Here is a 17,138-nt window from a genome sequence, read left to right on the forward strand (position 1 = left end):
CCCTGCTCCGGGGTCCGCAGCCCCTGCCCCTGCTCCGGGGTCCGCAGCCCCTGCCCCTGCTCCGGGGTCCGCAGCCCCTGCCCCTGCTCCGGGGTCCGCAGGCCCCTGCCCCTGCTCCGGGGTCCCCAGCCCCTGCCCCTGCTCCGGGGTCCGCAGGCCTTGCCCTCCCCAGCCCAGCTCCTGCCCTGCCGTCCTCGCAGCAACCCCCTGGCAGGCCGTAGGGACCTTGCTGGGCCCCCCACGGCGTCTTGGCCGTCCTGGGTGCTGGGCTCACTTTGGTCTTGGAGAGACAGACATGGTTCCCGCCGCGCCTGTGCGCTCGTCCCAGACCGCCGTCCCCCTGTGCGGCGCCGGTGCTCTTTCAGGAAGTGCCAGCCTTTGCTCTGGGGCCTGGGGAGGCACCTGCTTCCCTCATCCTCGGGGCAAACGGTGCCCCTGCCTCCCCCAGCTGCTTCTGAGAGTGTCCGTAGTGCCGTGTGCACACTCGTTCACACGCATGCAGACGCACACTCACGTGCACAGGCTCACCCACACGCGTGCAGACGCCCACTCACGCACACACAGACACGCTCACACTCACGCGCACAGACTCACACTCACACGCAGACTTCAAAAGTCAAACTCCTCAGCTGGGTTTTAGGGACCTCCATGAACTGTGCCACAGAATGCCCCCAGGGCACCTGCTGAGTCCTGCGGGGTCCCAGGAGTGCCCGGGGCTGCAGGTGAGAGCTCACGTCCCTGAGGAGCTGTGGTTTGCTCTAGGACATCCCGTTCATGACGACTGGGCTATGCGCGAGAAGCAAACCCGCCCACATTCCCAGACCAGGAGTCCTGCCCTCTGCTAGGGGACATGCGTCTCTGAGGCGTCGTCCACACGTCTGGGACAGGAGCAATCATGCCCTTCTACAAGAATATCTCACGTGTATTGTTGTCTAAAGGGGCCCGAAGTATATACCCTGATTTTCGAGATTGATGGGACTCCTGAATGTGTAATCAGAGAACACCTGTTGGTGCGACGGAAATCTCAGTGGCAGACTTCGCTTGCGGTGTGGCATGTCTCATAAACTAAATACCCTGCTGGCTCGGCTTTGTGTCGCGGAGTAAGAATGCTCCTTACGGCTTTGGAATCAAGGCTTCACCGTGATGCATCTGGCAAAACAGGAGCTAGAGCGTCGGCGTTACTGTTCGCCCCCGGCGGCATCATTCTCGGAGACGAGGCTCTCGTAATCCAGCCCTGGGAACGGTGTCCAGGTCCTTTCCTGCTGCGATGGCAGGGGCAGCGCCCGCCGGACCGGCCGGCTGGAATCAAGCCCGTCTGGCTCTGCGGAGTGTCCCCAAGCCAGGGCTCTATTTTCCGTCCTCGGGGAGTCTGCCCGCGGCCGTCCCTGCTTCGAGTTGGGAGATTTTCTAGCCTGGCTCTTCCTCTGTCAGTCTGTGTTTCACGGGTGGCACGTTTGTTTTCTCTCTGCTTGACCAGAAAACCTTCGGGGTGTCTGATCATTTCCTGGCTCTGACTCTGGTAGTCTGGAGCGTGACCCTGAACTTCAGGCGAGTTGGCCTTTCCTAAGACGACGCCGCTTCTGCTGTTTCGTGTTCAAGGATGTGTGGTCGAGGTCTGGGAGGGTTAGGGTTGGGAGCGGGGCCTGAGCAGGAGGGAAGCTGAGGGGTCAGCCCGCCCCCTCCCCTCCGTCTTCAATGCGGGAGGAGTGCAGGGGAGGACACGTCGCTCCCTGTCCTTACCCCGCGGCCTCACTTATGTCCCCAACTTGCAGCAAGTGCAGAGCGTGCCGGCCACCTTGTGTCCCCAGTTTGCAAATTCCTCTTCTCGCCTGTTGCTTTCCATCACTGCCGTCTCTGTCCAGGAGGAGCAAGAAACAAGAAACGGACGGACGGGGAAGGAGGGGGCTCGAGCGCGGCTGCTCCCTGCAGAAGCTCCCTCGCTGGGCTGCGGCCGGCCCAGGAGCGCCTGCCCCTCCCCCTCCCCCTCCGTCAGCCCCTCCTCCTTCTGTCTTTCCACCCGGCTTCTGTCCCCCCCACGCCTCCTCCGTGCACCCCTGCGGCCCTTGGCCCTTCCAGGAGAATTGTCCTTCCTTGAGCTGAAGGCTGTCCTGCCGGAGGCCCGGGAGCTCTGACACATCTGGGACATGAGGCTTCGGGGTCGGGGGAGGCCCCGGGGGAAGCTCCTGCTCCCAGCACGGCCCCGACGCCGCGTGCGCTCGTGAGGGTACGCGCCTCGGTGAGAACGTGGGGGCTTTGTCGTAGCCTTGAATTAATGTGAGGGCCTTAAGCACGATGTGGGTTAACGAAGATGTTCTGGGATATTATTCAGCCCTGGAAGAAAGGAATCCGTCATTTGGGACAACGTGGGTGAGCCTGGAGGGCTCTGTGTGGGAGGGGCCTGGCACAGAGAGGCAGAAGCTGCCCGACTCTCCGACATGTGGCTCGGGGCCAGCCGGGCTCACGGGAGCAGGCGGACGGTGGGCGTTGGGCTGGGAGGGGTGCGGGGAGGTGTCGGAGGGCGCACGGTCTCTGGCTCGGAGCTCGGCGGTGCCCCGCTGTGCCCGCGGGTCACGAGTGCCCTGTTCGTCGCTGCCGCTGAAGGGGTCGTGTGCGAGGGGACCGGAGCAGGCGTCCCGGGGCGGGCAGGGCGGCAGACGCGCGCCCGCCCAGCTGCACCGGCTCCCCCAGGGCAGCTCCTGCCTCCCCGCCCCACCGAGCTGCTGTAGCTCAGGCTCTCGGAAGGTAAAGGGAACAGGGGCGCACGGATGCGGGATGCGGGAGAGGCAGAGGGGCTGGGGTGTCTCTGTGCCCTGTGCGGGTGTCCGGTGACCTCCCCGTGGGTCACCCCCAACCCCCCATTCACCCGGGCTCCAAGTCAGGGCCTCATGCTGCACTCGGTCATCGGTTCAGCCCCTCTACGTGCTTCATGTCTCCGGGAGCCGTGAGTTTCAGCAGGAGCCGAGGTCCCAGAGGCGACCCTGAGCGGGTGCACAGACCCTGCCTCAGCGACTTCTTCCAGTCGCTCCGTCGGGACAGCGGTTCCCCCCGAGTGTCTGTTGGCGGATCTTCCCTTACGGGGGCTCATGTGACAGGAAGTGGAAGTCAGGGCCACCACCGTCACGGCCGTTTTTATTTTGGTTTCTATTTCTTTACACAAAGTCATAAATACAATTTGTTTCTTTTTCTTTTCTTTTCTTTTTTTTTTTTTTTTTGCCTGAGTTTATGATAATTATCCACGTTTTCTGTCGATGATTGCCCACAGTCACGTGCTGTTTCATGGAGCGGCTGCTCTGTGGTCCAAAGTCCTCCTTCCTGGGACGGCGGCCGCCGCTCACCGTTGCGAGCTGCCGTACGGTGCTCGTCCGCGGACAGAGAGGCTGTTTTCAGTATTCGGGATTTTCCCTTCGGGCGAGCTCCCAGGAGTATGAGAGTCGTGTGGGGTCTGTGGGTGTCTGCAGGGCTCGGAGCAGACGTCCTGGTGGCTTCTCGCCTTAGCACGTGCTGCGCTGCGAAAGCCTCTTCTCCAACACACCCCCGTCGGTTGTTGTAACCGTATCGGTTTCTTTTATTTTGCTGATTCCGTAAATAGTATCTTCTGGTGCCTGAGCACCAGGGGTCCGTGTAAAGTCTCTGAGGTCGCGCGTCTGGTACAATTCCTGCCCCAGCTCCCCACCCCCTGCCCCAGCGCCGCCGGCTAAGCTCCCACTCCAGACACACGAGTGGCGTCCTCACTCATTTCCTAGGCTCCCCGCGCCCCCGCTCGCGGCTTCTCCTGCCTCTTCTTCCCTCTTACCTGGTCTTTGCTCATCTCAGAGGACGGACCGTAGCCTTTCGACTCCTTGACACCTTCCTGGGTCATTTCTGCGGAGTCATGTGTCCGAGAATTTAAGTTCCAGATCAGTTAATGCGGAATTCACCGTGTTCCTGAGCTGTTTGCCAGAAATGTCCCTCCTCTTCTGAAGCTCAGCGGCCAAGGGGCAGATGTTGAGCCTTTCTCTAACGTTCCGTGTCCTTTGCAGTATTCAGCAAAGAGGATTTCGGACACATCTGGCCTTGGCAGGCGCTCGGGGAGTGAACGGATATGGTGTGGGAGGGTGAGAGGAACGTGTGGCCGGAACATACAGACCAGAGGCTGCGTTGACGCGGGACAGAGCAGCGTCCCCTGCCGTTGCACCTTTGTGTTCTGACGGCTGCCGTGCCACTTTTCTTGGTCTGAGTCTGTTTGTTTTCTGCAGGGGCGTCTGCTTCTCCCCTGAAGGTGCTCTGCACCGAAGAAGGAATAAGACTTCAGTGTTTCATGAAATACTTTACCGAAGAAATGAAAGTGAACTGGTATCACAAGTAAGTATGAGTGGGATTGACGGCGGCCACAGGTGGAGCAGTGCCCAATGCATACAGCTGGACACAGCGGTCCTGGCTGTCTGTCACGGCACTGCCCCTCCTGGGCTGGGGCAGGGGACATCATGGCCATAGAGGGGACCTCCAGGAGGGGAAAGACAGAGAAATCCCTGAAGGTACCAGAGACACATTTCTGCACCGTCTGGGTTTTACCAAATGGGGTGGCACACGTGTTATCTGCAGTGGAGCAGGCAGCTCGTGGAAAACCAGTATGTGGAGACCACAGTCCCCATGTCCAGTCTGCCAGCTCCTCACTAGCTTGATTAAGAAGAGAAGGACCAAAGTGTCCAGAGTTCAAGGAAGAAAGGAAGCGATGAGATCCCGTCGGAACGGCAGGTCTTCTGGGTTTCTCGCTGGCAGCCTGCAGCTTCTCCAGGTGTGTAGGGTTTGCCCCCGTAGCACCGGAGACTTTTGTCGTGGTCGCAATATGGGCGAGCCCTGGTGCCCGGCCCCAGGGTCTGGGTCTTTCAAACCTACACCCCAAGGGTGTCCCTAGAGCTGCTGCTCAGAACTGCAGGCCACCGAGTAGGCCGGACCGAGGTCGGTTCCCCCGGGAGCTGAAGACGGAGCGGGCAGGGCGCAGCCTCTGCTCCGTCTCTGCTGTGACCCAAGGACACAGGCAGCGTTCCTGGCCCGTGTTCTCAGTGAAGTCGGGGCACCACGCTCCTGGCTCCTCGGTGAGCTGAGCCCCGTGTTTTACGCTCATTGTATCTACTCTTCTCTTCAGCTTGAAACTGTTTCATCGAATCTCACATTTAGAATCATTGCAATCTCAGTGATACGCCTTCATTTATGAAACCCGTCCTAATGGACCACACTTTCTTCCTTTTTTCCTTTTATCGGATGTTCCGTCCGCCACAGCCCATCCTGCCTCTAAACGGGCTGCTTCTCGCACACTTCGGAGCGGAGGCTGTGCCCGCGGCCATCTCCCTTCTGAAAGGGTCGTCTGTCCAGGTGCCTCTGTTTGCAAGTCCGGTGTGAAGGGCGTAAGGAGCGGATATTCTTGGTTTTCTCGCCCGTGTGACCCCCGGTGGGCTGTGTTTCTGCCAGCGTGGCGTCCGGCGGAGGCGGGGTCACCGCAGATCCCGAGGGAGGGTCTGTGCCTCCGAGGCAGGGTCCTGTTGGCAAAGGCCCCGATAACGGGAGCCTCGGCGTAGTTTCGCGCTGTGACTTTCCCTGGAGGAGTGTTTTCTTAGACGTGTGCGTCCGTCTGTCTCCAGCTGAGCCCAGCGCTGCCCGGATGGGCGCATTCCTGACTTCCTTCCTGTGCCGCTGCGTCCCGGACGGCGTGTGCTGTCCTGTAGCGGGTCCTCCGTGCTTGGGACGTGTGTCCTGTGTTCCCTCCTGACCCTGGGCTGTCCCCGACGGGCTGCTCCGTCCTCCACGCTTTCCCAGAGCGGCACACGCCGCAGCAGGCACTGGGGTGCACAGATTGGATGGGCCTGTGCACCTGCGTAGACACACAGTGCTCAGCCCGTGTGAGCACACTCGCACTCACACCCACACCCACAGGAACGCTCGCCCCGGCGTGGACGCACACACACACACACACACACGGGTCGGTAGACGTGTTGGCACCGGCACTGGCAGGAGGTCTGTGTCTCCATCACAACTGCTGTGCGTTAAGCACGTCGCATACGTGGCGTCATACATCCCGGGTTGGGTGTGACTCCCCACTGTCGTCGATGTGGACACGGAGGTTCCGGCCGAGGAATGTGATGGGTTTGCTCCAAGCCCCACAGCCAGGGGAAGAGCGGGGACCCGGGTAGTAGCCGGTCTGACTCTCACCAGCTCCCTGCGCGGGGTTGTCAGGCTTGTGGGGGCTCACACAGACGGGCAGACGGACGGACAGACGGAGACGTCAGTGCTCGGGTCAGGTGTGTGGCTCCTGGATGAGGAGGCGTCAGGGGAAAGGTTGCGAGAGCCCGCAGAGAAGGGGGCGGCGTCGGAGATCTCCGTGGACGCCAGGGGCCTCGTCTGTGTGTTTTCTCTCCTCCACAGACCCCGAGTCTTCCTTGTGCACCTCGAGGGCTAAGACAGACCTCGGCCTCGATCCTCCTCGACTGCCGAACGATGGTGAACCCGGTGCTGCGGTCTGTGGCGCCGAGATACCACGCTGGGTCGTATTTCACTCTTTGACTATTCAATAAGGGATTAGGAAGCAGGAAAATGGAGGAGCCTAGGAACGCCCACTCCCTCGGAGACGCACTGCCCTGGACAGCCGCAGGGCGGCCCGGGGCCGTCACAGGGGCAGCTCGACTGGGGACGCCGGCTTCTTCGTGTCAGGGGCAGCCCGGGACCGACCGAGGCTGCTGAGGACCTGCAGAAGCGCGGGCGGGAGCAGGGACTGCCGTTCCTCGGTAAGAACACGGAGGAAGGCGCCCGGGGCTGAAGGTGCCCTCCGAGGAGAGGCCTCAGACCTCTGCGGACCGACAGTGACGCCGAGCCACACCGCGCTTCCGGGACAGGACTGCGCCCTCCTGCTCAGAGGAGAAATTCATGCGCCCTCCGTGGTGCGGGTCTCCCGGGTGCGGACCCCTGGAGGCCTAGCGACGTCCCCACACCCAGGAAACCTCAACCCCGGACCCCAGCTGCCGCGAGTCTCACAACGTCTTACAACGTGGATTCTAATTCCGCTGGGGAAATGCCGCGCACGGAGGAGCCCTTGAGATCGAGTGACGCAGCGAGGGGAAGGGACCCCCGGCTGTGCGTCAGGCTCCAGACAGGCTCCCGTGCACCCTGACATGTGCGGTCCCTCGGCCTGTCCCGAGGTGTGCAGGACGGGCTCCAACGGGAAGACCAGAGGGGCCGTCACTGGGGCAGGCACCTTGGTCCCCGGGGAGCGGCTCTCCAGCTATGGTGTCGAGTCCTTGGCGGGGCTCCCTGCCTGAGACAGATGCTTCCTGGCCCGTCCACCTGTGTACCTGCTTGGAAGCCCGGGGCGGCCCGTGTTCGTGCCTGTGGCTCTCACGGGGGTGGGAGTAAAACTTGCCGGATGGTTCCAGCCCTTCGCAGGCAGCGTTGTTTGTGAGGCTCCTGTCTCTCAGGGCTGCGTCCCCTGGCCAGAGGCTAATAGCTCCTGACTTTTGGGGGTGATTGCCAGTATCTGCGTTTGCCTGCCCACAGGAGGCAGAATCCGGATGGAGGTCCCGTGACCATCTGACCAGCGGGAGAGGAGCCAGCTGTCACTTTCCTCCTGGGACAGCCCGCCCGTGCTGACAGCTCCGGTCTCTGGGAGAGCAGCCTTGGCTGGCCTGTCTTCGACTTCATTTTTAGACTTTTGTGCTTGTGTCCCTTCCAACGACTTGTTTTAGCATATCATAATTTAAATACTTTCACTGTAAGATACAAACCACTCTGAGGCTTCTAGGACAGTCGCTCACGTAGTACCGAGCTCCTGCGCGGCTGTTGCCCGGCTTCGCGGGAGAAAAACCGGGAGGTGGACGGCGACACGGTCCTCCGCCCTGAGTAGCAGACCTGGCCCGGGTTGTGCCAGTTTTCCAGGACGCCACTGTGCACTAACTGTCTTGGCTCTTCAGGGTCCCGGAACCTGGGGCAGCTCCTCAGTCTGTCCTTTCTTGGCATTTGGGACCTGGGTGCCCCTGGAACGTTCTGGTCTGCTGCTTTGCAGAGCAGCCGTCCACTTGGGTTGGCTTCCCATGATGAGATCGAAGGCGTTCCTTTGTGGTCGGCGTGTAGGGGAAGCGAAGCTGACACAGGTGCTCACCTGGTTGACAGGTGGCTTCCAAGGTCTGTCCCCTGCAATGTCACCAGCTTTCGCTTTGTAATTAGTAAGTGTCTGGGGGCAACACCGAAACTCCGCGTGTGTCTCCTGTGCATCGTTCTCTGACTGACTGATTTCGCTCAGCATAACACCCTCTAGTTCCATCCACATTGCTGCAAATGGCAAGATTTCATGTTTTCGATGACTGAGTAGTATTCCGTTGTGCAGATGGACCACATCTTCTTTATCCATTCATCGGTGGACTGACATCTGGGCTCTTTCCATAGTTTGGCTGTTGTGGACATTGCTTCTATGAACATTGGGGTACACATGCCCCTTTTTTCACTGCAGCTGTGTCTTTGGGGTAAACACCTACTTGTGCATTTGCTGGGACATAGGGCAGCTCTATTTTTAATAGAGGAAGCTTTTGTGGACCCTACATGCTGTTTTCCAGAGTGGCTGCACCAGCTTGCATTCCCACCAACAGTGTAGGAGGGTTCCCCTTTCTCCGCATCCTGGCCAGCATCTGTCATTTCCTGACTTGTTGATTTTAGCCATTCTGACTGGTGTGAGGTGGGAACTCACTGTGGTTTTGACTTGTATTTCCCTGATGCCAAGTGATGTGGAGCACTTTTTCATGTGTCTGTCGGCCATCTTCCTTTGAGAAGTGTCTTCTTAAGCATTGTTGAATTCAGTGTGAAGCAAGCAGAGAGGGCGTGGGCTTGGGGGGCTATGTTGGCTCTGGGGAGGGGACCGGCGGTGGGGATTTGTCCCTGTGGAAGAGCTGAGCTGGGGTGGGCGGTAAGGCAGTGTGTGGCCATCTCCTGGCATGGGCTCCACTGCTACCTGGGGAACAGAATTAGCTCACAGCCCAGAGTGTGGGGCTCTGGGAGAGCTGGCTCCGAGCTCAGTCCTGGCAGCTGAGCCGGGATTGGGGGTGAAGGTACATCCCCATCCTAAGACAGCAGCTTCTTTCTGAGCTGGAGCTCCAGTGGGGAGCAGGGTCACTGCTGCAGAACCGTGGCTCCCCTGCCTCAGGGAGCGGTGGGCATTCCTGGGGGTAACGCACTTGCCCCCCCCCCCCCAGTGCAGGGTCTTTACACTTTCTCCGTGCTGAGTGACGTCGCGTGGACGCAGATGGTCTTCACCCAAAGACACTCTCAAGGCTGCGGAGTGTTGCTTTCTGTAAATCAGACTTGAATGGCAAAGGGCCCCGTGGCTGGGGAGCAGGCACTGCCGTGGAGGGCAGCGTGTCCGTCTGTCTCTGCTGCTGACCTGGCCGGTGGTGTTCAGCGCATGGAAGCCGGGAGGCCGTCTGTACCTGCTTGAACTGCTCTGGGACGCTTGTTCTTCCCTGAGCACAGAAGACAGAGACACAAGGACACCGTGCTGTTGTCTCCTCCAAGCGAGCTGCTGATTTTGCAAACACATCACCATCCAAATGGGACGTATTTCAACAAAACCTTAACTCTTCTGGGGCTGAAAGTGTCACTGTTTCCCAGAGCATGTGTATGGTGACCCTGGGGCCGCGTGAGTTCCATGCGTTGAAGAAAGCTGGGTCCAATGTGGCTGCTAACATGCAAATTCCAATCACGTTTCGTCATGGCCCAGGCAGCTCGTGGGCTTCTGGCCATGCCCCACGGAAGCCACTCCAGACTCTCCGCCTCATCCATCTGTCCCCGTCCGTCCGTCTCTCGCACACACTCATGGACGCAGATGCCTGACCATCCTGACCTGTGTGCCCAGAGCACAGCAGTCTTTCTCTTTAAGGACGATGTATTTGAATTTGTGGAAGTAGAGACCAGCACCTCTGCAGCCCCCAGACCCTTGGAGAACGTGGCACAGGGGAGCCCCCAGGGCCATCCACACCCGGGGCTGCAGGCGTGCAGAGCAGGCAACCCTTCCTCTCCCCCAGCTGTCCCGGGCACAGCCTTTGAGGCAGAGCGCAAATCCTCGGTGTCGCTGAGGTCACCCCTTCTCAGCTGAGCTGGGGACATGCTGCAAATCCCTAAGCAGTATCCTGTCCCGTCCCGCAGGGAGGGGGTGGTACGGTTCCCAGCAGGGGACTAGTGCGTTGGGATGGGTGCAGAGAGGCCTCATTCATGTGCGGGGCTCATGTTAAAATCCCCACCTCATCGGGGAGCTTCCGCGCGTGCTGAGTGCAGACGGCCGTGTTGGAGCCCCGGGGCCGTGGGTGGACCCAGCAGAGCTTGGAGGCCTCCAGGCTGAGCCTTAGCACCCGTGGCAGCCGAGGGAGGGGGCACAGCAGCACGGCCTGGGGCGTTCACGTTGGAGAGAAGGTGTCTCCTTCCTCTGCTTGGAAGAGGCTCTCCGTGCACATTAGCTGTCCTTTACTCAGCCGTGGTGGGTCGGTCTGCGAGCTGTCACGGCGGGCTTAGCTTCCCCCCGGTCCACGCCGTCGGGTCTGCCATGTGGTCTGTCCCAATGCTGATCGTCGGGGCGTGTGAGGCGTGAGGAGGCCTCCTCTTTGTCCCGCTGCGACGTTCGTGTTGCATGTTACGGGCCAAAGTTTCTGCGGGGGAGTTTGTACACGTGGGCTCCTCACGGTCCTAGCGTTTCAGGCTTGGGGCTGATTGGCCAGCCCACAGCATGGTGTGTTTTCTTTGGAAGAGTATTTCTGTCTGCAGAACTGAGAATCACTGTGTACAGGTGAATTTTCTGCTTGTGCACGGGAATGAGGCGGTCTGAGAGCTGGCATCCCCGGGTGGACTGACGTCCTGTTTCTCTCTCCCCAGCCCCCGGCCAGCACCATCCCTCTCTCCGTCTCCATGAACTTGAGTACTCCAGGGGCCTCCCTGTAGAATCATGGCAGTCTGTGTGTTTGCGGGTGACTTCTCTCAGCCTGCACAGGCCATCCACACTGTGGCAGGTGTCAGAATTCCCTCTGTTTTGGGCCGAACACTGTTGCGTTGTCTCTGTACCTGACACTGACATCTTCTTTATTCTCCCGGTGACGGACATCGGGGTGCTGTCATCTTTAGGGTCTTGTGAACGATGCTACGGTGAACGTGGTGCAGGTACTTGTGTCCCTGCTTTGAGTTCTTTGGGGTTTCTATCCAGAAGTGCTGACATGGTCATTAGAAAGCTTTTGAGGAAAAAAAAGTGTTGGTCTATAAAGAGCATTTTTGAGTCTATTATGTTGTGGCCAATAAGAATATATTAAATAAGAATGTTTCTTTAAAAACTAGGCATCAGGTTGAATTTTAGAGCTACTGATGTAGTTAATACTTTTATAATATTCAGAAAACTCTCCTGTGACACAAGCACTAGCCAGCCCAGTAGGGCTCCCCACCAAACGAGGGTCCCTAGCCCCATCACCATCTTGCATATAAGTTTCTAAGCTGAGATGAGTTTCTGTTGACTCTTTATTTGTTTTTAAAGAGATGCCAAGATTGCGTCGAGCGAGCATATGAGGATTGGCGGCAGCGAGGAGATGGCCTGGCTGCAGATCTGTGAGCCTACGGAGAAGGACAAAGGGAAATACACCTTCGAGATCTTTGACGGCAAAGATAACCATCAGCGCTCCCTCGACCTGTCTGGGCAGGGTAAGATCCGTCCTGCGGCCTCTCCCGATTTTGTGTTCAGGGATCCACTACAATGCCAGAAGAGGAAATGCTCTGATTTTATGCTTTTCATTCAGAGAAATTTTTTTCTGAATAATCAGTTTATCCCTTTGGCTGTTTGTCCTCATGAAGTCAGTTCATTGGTAAAGCACCTGAGTGAGAGAAAAGCCAAACACAGGGAAACCATTAAACTGTTTGCAACGTTTCCTTACAGCATTCGATGAGGCCTTTGCAGAATTCCAGCAGCTCAAGTAAGATTTGCATGTCTGCACGATTTGCACGTCTGCATGGTGGTCTGTCCCCCGGGGGCCACTTGGCCAAGCACAGAAACATGGGGGACCCTGGCACCCACAGAAAAATGACAGAGGGCAGGCGTCCTTCTAACCTGTGCATGTTTTTATAAATTAACTTTCTAGAGTCGTCATTACCCAGGGTTGCTTTTGATGATGAACATGACATATTTCTGAAAGAGTTAGAATTATGACAACACGTCTTACAGAGCAGTTTTAAAAAAAATTTTTAAAGATTTTATTTATTTATTTGACAGACAGAGATCACAAGCAGGCAGAGAGGCAGGCAGAGAGAGAGAGGGAAGCAGGCTCCCCGCTGAGCAGAGAGCCCGAATGCGGGGCTCAATCCCAGGACCCCGGGATCATGACCTGAGCTGAAGGCAGAGGCTTTAACCCGCTGAGCCACCCCAGAGCAATTTTTTAAAAGTTATCACAGCAAGATTGAGAAGGAGGTGCAGAGAGTTCCCGTGCAGCCCTGCCCGGCCCCTGCCCGCCCCCCTCTAAGCCCCCGCAGCACCCCCCAGATGGTGCACTTGTCACCAGCGATGGACCCGCAGGGACACGTCCTCACGACAGCCTGCAGGGGACGTCGGGGCTCCTCTGGGTGGGATCCATTCTGGGGGGTGGGACAAGTGTGTGACAGCGTGTGTCCCCCGCGGCAGGATCACACAGAGCATACTCACTGCCCGTCCACACGGGCAGTGTCTGCCCTGCGGCTGCCTGTCCACACCTCCCGCCCCCTGTCTTCTGTCAAGCACTGCTCCTGGGCCTTGTCCTGTCTCCGTGGTTTGGCTTTTCTGAGCACGTCCTGGACTGAGGTCCTGCAGCGCCGACACCTTCACACTGGTGTCTTTCACGCACCGACCTGCATTTAGGGTTCCTCCCTGCCTTTGTGTGGCTTGAAGCCTCGTATATTTTTAGTGCTAGATAATATCCCACTGTTCCGAGAGAATTTTTAAGTAATCCCTTGGGTTTTTAAACATGAATCTGAATTTTGGAGCATCCAGAAAGGAGAGTGGACGGTCAGTGGCTGTACTGGGTCATTCAGTAAGTGAGTGTTGAAGGCACGAACAGGCAGCTAAGTAAACCAGGAGCCAGAGTTTTCAGAATTTATCTAAAAATCTCCAGTGCAATCTGATGAATGTGGTGAGAAAAGAAAATCTCTCCAAACTACATGCCCGAGCCCTGAGCTATTCCATGGGCGTCACCTGCCAAAAGACGGGCCCTCCCGCCACCGCCCGCAGCGGCGACAAGGGGAGACGCCAGGAAAAGTGCTCGGACCCGGCGCCAGCTGCTCAGTGCTGGCCGGGACGTGCTCCTGTAAGAGGACGCGGACACGTGTCCTCCTCGCTTTCGCTTTCCTGCCCAGCGACGGTCCGAATCATGCGATGCTTGTCGAGGTCGCGTTTTCTCACGATTTTCTTTTTATTCTCTCCCTTTGATGTTTAGGGCGGCGGCTTTCGCAGAGAAGAGTAAGTACCTGTCACATTGTAACAAGCGCCGCCTGTTCTTTAGGGGTGGGGCAAAGGGGCCACACTGTAGCGTTTGGATGTTGCGTGTTAAATGTGAAGTAGCAAACCTGCCGGCGGGGATGGAGAACCTCCCAGACTCCCACACCCGCATCCCGACTCTGCCAACTCACCCCTTCCGCCCAGCCCAGCCCGGCCCCCGCTGTGGCTCCTGGTTCCGTCCGGGGCTCCTCTCTCCCCTGCCCCCCCGCTCCGTGTTCTCTGAGATACGCGGCAGGTGCGGCCATAGGTAGAGCACGGAGGGCGGAGGCTCAGGAAATCCATTCGTCACACGCACACGTCCTCCAGACGGAGGCCGCCACCCGGAGCCACGCAGGGAAGGGCCCGGTCGGGAGGCGGGAGTGAGGGGCGTGCCCAGACCCCAGCGTTTGTTGGGGTTTCCCCGGGACAGGCAGGCGGGGCAGACAGGGTAGGCCTGGCTCGTTTGAGTTATTTCACTGGGCTTTGGTTAGAAGGGGTGGTCCCTGGTTGCCTGTCCCCGGGTCCTGGGGTGATCACGGTAGAGGCTGCTGCTCCCAGGTGCGGGCCAGGTCGGCGAGGCGGGGCCCAGGAGCGTTGCGGTGGGTGGACCATCCGCGGAGGCCGCCTGGCTCCGGGCCGGGTGGTTGGCCTGATGCCGGCTGGGCCCTTAGGCGCTCCCTGAGACGGGGCACCCTGGGAGGGGCCATCTCCTCAGCCTAGGATGTCAGAGCGTCACAATACACAGAAAACGGGAAGCCCGGCTCTCTGGACGCACAGGACCCTTCTCCCCTCCAGGGTGCGTCTGGCTGGAGTGGGGTCCCCACAGGGAGCCCTTGGCGAGCTCCCGCACGCACGTCCCTCGTTCCCTGCAGGGCCTTCACCGCCGTCCCCCGCACACCCGAGACTTTACGTCCACAGTGCAGGAGCCCCCCGGGTCGGCTTGTACCTACGTGTGGCTCAGCACGGGGCTGTTCGGGAGAGACGGCCCTGGGACAGTTGTCTGAACTGAGTCGCCTTCATGTTTCAGATCGTGGCAAGGTGATTGGAGGCTTACCTGACGTGGTGACCATCATGGAGGGCAAGGTAAGGACACGCAGCAGGACCCGGACTTAGGGCGGCGTGGGGTGTCAGCAGCGCAGGGCGGTCCCCCTTGTCGCAGTGAGCCTGGGGAGCCTGGGGGAGGGACTGCACGTTGCTCAGCCCCCAGAGGACGGGGAGCTCCCCACCCACCGTGATGCTGGTCTTTGGCTGTTTCTGTGACCCTGTGTTACCAAAGGATGGAGGACTTTACCGTTCTGAACCCACAAGTAGCAGCTGTAGGAGCACAGGGACAGGGTGCACGACTCGGGGTCCCAGAGCAGGTGTGGCCACGTGGGTTCCAGGCCCCGGCATCCCCCCGATCCTGGATGTTTCCCCCAGTCCCGGGCCCTTCGTGGCATCACTACACAGGGACCGGGCCGACCACCGCCTGTAGGAGGACAGAAGCACATCACGGGAGAAATGAAACCGCCCGTGTTCCCAGTTCAGACCATTTTGGAATTTGTGATGGAGGCACTAAGTGGAGGTTTAGTTTGTGGCCAGTCCATGGAGCTCCTGACATCGAGTTGGTACCTCTCAGGTCTCCAGTTGTTCTAGGTCCATGTCCCGGGGACGCAGACACCTGAGAGGGTATTATCAGGCCAAAATACTAAAATGTCTAGGCCTTCTCTCTAGCAGCTAAGGCAAGCCTAGAGGGCCCCTGAGCCAGGGTCATCGTGGGTCTCCCAACAAGGATGTGTCCGAGGGGCGAGCAGCAGCGCCGCTGTCCCCGGAGCTGAGCGTGGGGTCACGTAGTGTCCCAGTGCCTTGGCTGCACCTGATGCCTCCTCATAAGACACTGTGGTCTCTGGATCTGCCGGAGGACCCGGCAGACGGGGTCCGCGAGCTGGAAGGGAAAGGGGCTAAGCACGTCTGCTGTAGAACGTAGAGTGTGATTTCCTCTCCTGCCTTTCGAGACATAGACCATAATTAAAACAGGAAAAAATAGGAGAAATGATCCTTGCTCTTTCTCACGAGCTGCCCATGAGGCTGCGAGCTTGTTTGCTTCCCGCTGTCTTTGGGTCCCGCGTGTCCAGCTTGGCGCTCGCGTGCGGGAAGTGTGCGGACTGACCGAGCCGCGTGGAGCGTGGGTCGACGGCGCGGCCCCGTTCCTGTGGGAGAGGCAGCCTGACGTCCGTGTTTCTAAGCCTCTCTTCCCCCCCCCCCCCGAAGACCTTGAACCTGACCTGCACGGTGTTCGGAAACCCTGACCCCGAAGTGGTGTGGTTCAAGAATGACAAGGACATCGAGCTCAGCGAGCACTTCTCGGTCAAGGTGGAGCAGGCCAAGTACGTCAGCATGACCATCAAGGGCGTGACCTCGGAGGACTCGGGCAAGTACAGCATCAACGTGAAGAACAAGTATGGGGGTGAGAAGATCGACGTCACCGTCAGCGTGTACAAGCACGGCGAGAAGATCCCCGACATCGCCCCGCCGCAGCAGGCCAAGCCGAAGCTCATCCCGGCCTCGGCCTCCGGGCTGGCCCCGTGATGCAGCGGCTGCCCGGGGACGGGTCGGGGTGAAGGCCCCGCGAGTGCCGTGTGCTTGCTCCGACGGGTGACCGTGAGTGAGGGCGCGTGTGCCGATGGGCCAGCATGCACCGACGCTTTTGAATTTAGCATTTAGTTGTCATTCTTTGATGTCCCTCCAGGGGCGAAAGCCCGGGTCGTTAGCCGCAGGCTACAACGTACGTCTGCAGATGCCGACAGAGTGGGTTGCCAGGAGCCCGCTCAGGTTTCCGCGGATGCTGGGACGCCTAGCCCCCGGCGTGCTGCTGCTTCCCCTCTGGGGGGCAGACGACCTAGCAGCTCCGACATCCTGGTGCAGAGCCTTGCATGCATGTGTTACCTGGTTGCACTGTTTTCTCTTGCCGTAGATGAATAAAGCTTTAAAAGGCAACTTGTGTGGTCTCCTGTATCAAGCCATACCTGACTCCATCTGCTTCCTCTCCGGGCTCAATTACAGATTACCATTTGGTGGCACAGCCAGGGGCCCGCAAGCGTGCCATCTAGAGACAGGGAGGGGGACGCAGATCACACTCATGGCATCTACCTGCCCGGACTTCGTGGTGGCCCCACAGCTGGCGGGGACAGTGGCCCCACACGACCATTGTTCCCGGAAAGGCGCGTCTCTCGTGTGGACTTAGAGATGTTCAGAGCACAGATCTGAAACTCTCTGTAGAGGAAAACAGGATGCCTGGATGGCTGTGGTCCTCTTAGGGAGCTAGTTGACTAGTTAGGGGTTTCAGAACGAAGAGAGGCGTCACTCGAAACTATCAGAGCGGTGGCCGTGGAGGCACATTGGAAATTCGGCTGACACTGGGTCTCTCGGTGAAGTGAAGCAAAACGTTTGGCTGAACACAGCCTTTCTTTGAACCCTTTCTTCCTTGTTTGGGAAGAGGCTGAAATTCCTTGCGCGCCAAATTCTTACTTTAACATTTTAGCTTTGTATTAAACATATTGCTTGTGTCAGAAAAAACTTTTGGGCATTTCGGAACATTTTTATGTCTCTGTCATTAAGGCTCAATGAGATTGTGTTATATTTTCCTAAGGTCGTAAACGAAACCCTGAAATTT

The 17,138-nt window shown here is 58.7% G+C and overlaps 1 protein-coding gene across 1 annotated transcript in view; it reads left to right on the forward strand.

Moving 5' to 3' along the window:
• The window catches only part of MYOM2 (myomesin 2), a 126,795-nt gene extending 110,339 nt beyond the window's left edge, over positions 1 to 16,456 (forward strand). Inside the window, exons 30-36 of the mRNA XM_059384461.1 lie at positions 102 to 217; positions 4,236 to 4,341; positions 11,525 to 11,688; positions 11,921 to 11,957; positions 13,446 to 13,468; positions 14,514 to 14,569; positions 15,737 to 16,456. Coding sequence (XP_059240444.1) covers positions 102 to 217; positions 4,236 to 4,341; positions 11,525 to 11,688; positions 11,921 to 11,957; positions 13,446 to 13,468; positions 14,514 to 14,569; positions 15,737 to 16,054 — 820 coding nt within the window. The 3' untranslated portion in view covers positions 16,055 to 16,456. The remainder of the gene's footprint in view (positions 1 to 101; positions 218 to 4,235; positions 4,342 to 11,524; positions 11,689 to 11,920; positions 11,958 to 13,445; positions 13,469 to 14,513; positions 14,570 to 15,736) is intronic.
• The last annotated feature ends 682 nt before the right edge of the window (positions 16,457 to 17,138 follow it).

Source organism: Mustela nigripes, chromosome 18 (genome assembly GCF_022355385.1).
Source record: "Mustela nigripes isolate SB6536 chromosome 18, MUSNIG.SB6536, whole genome shotgun sequence".
NCBI lineage: Eukaryota > Metazoa > Chordata > Mammalia > Carnivora > Mustelidae > Mustela > Mustela nigripes.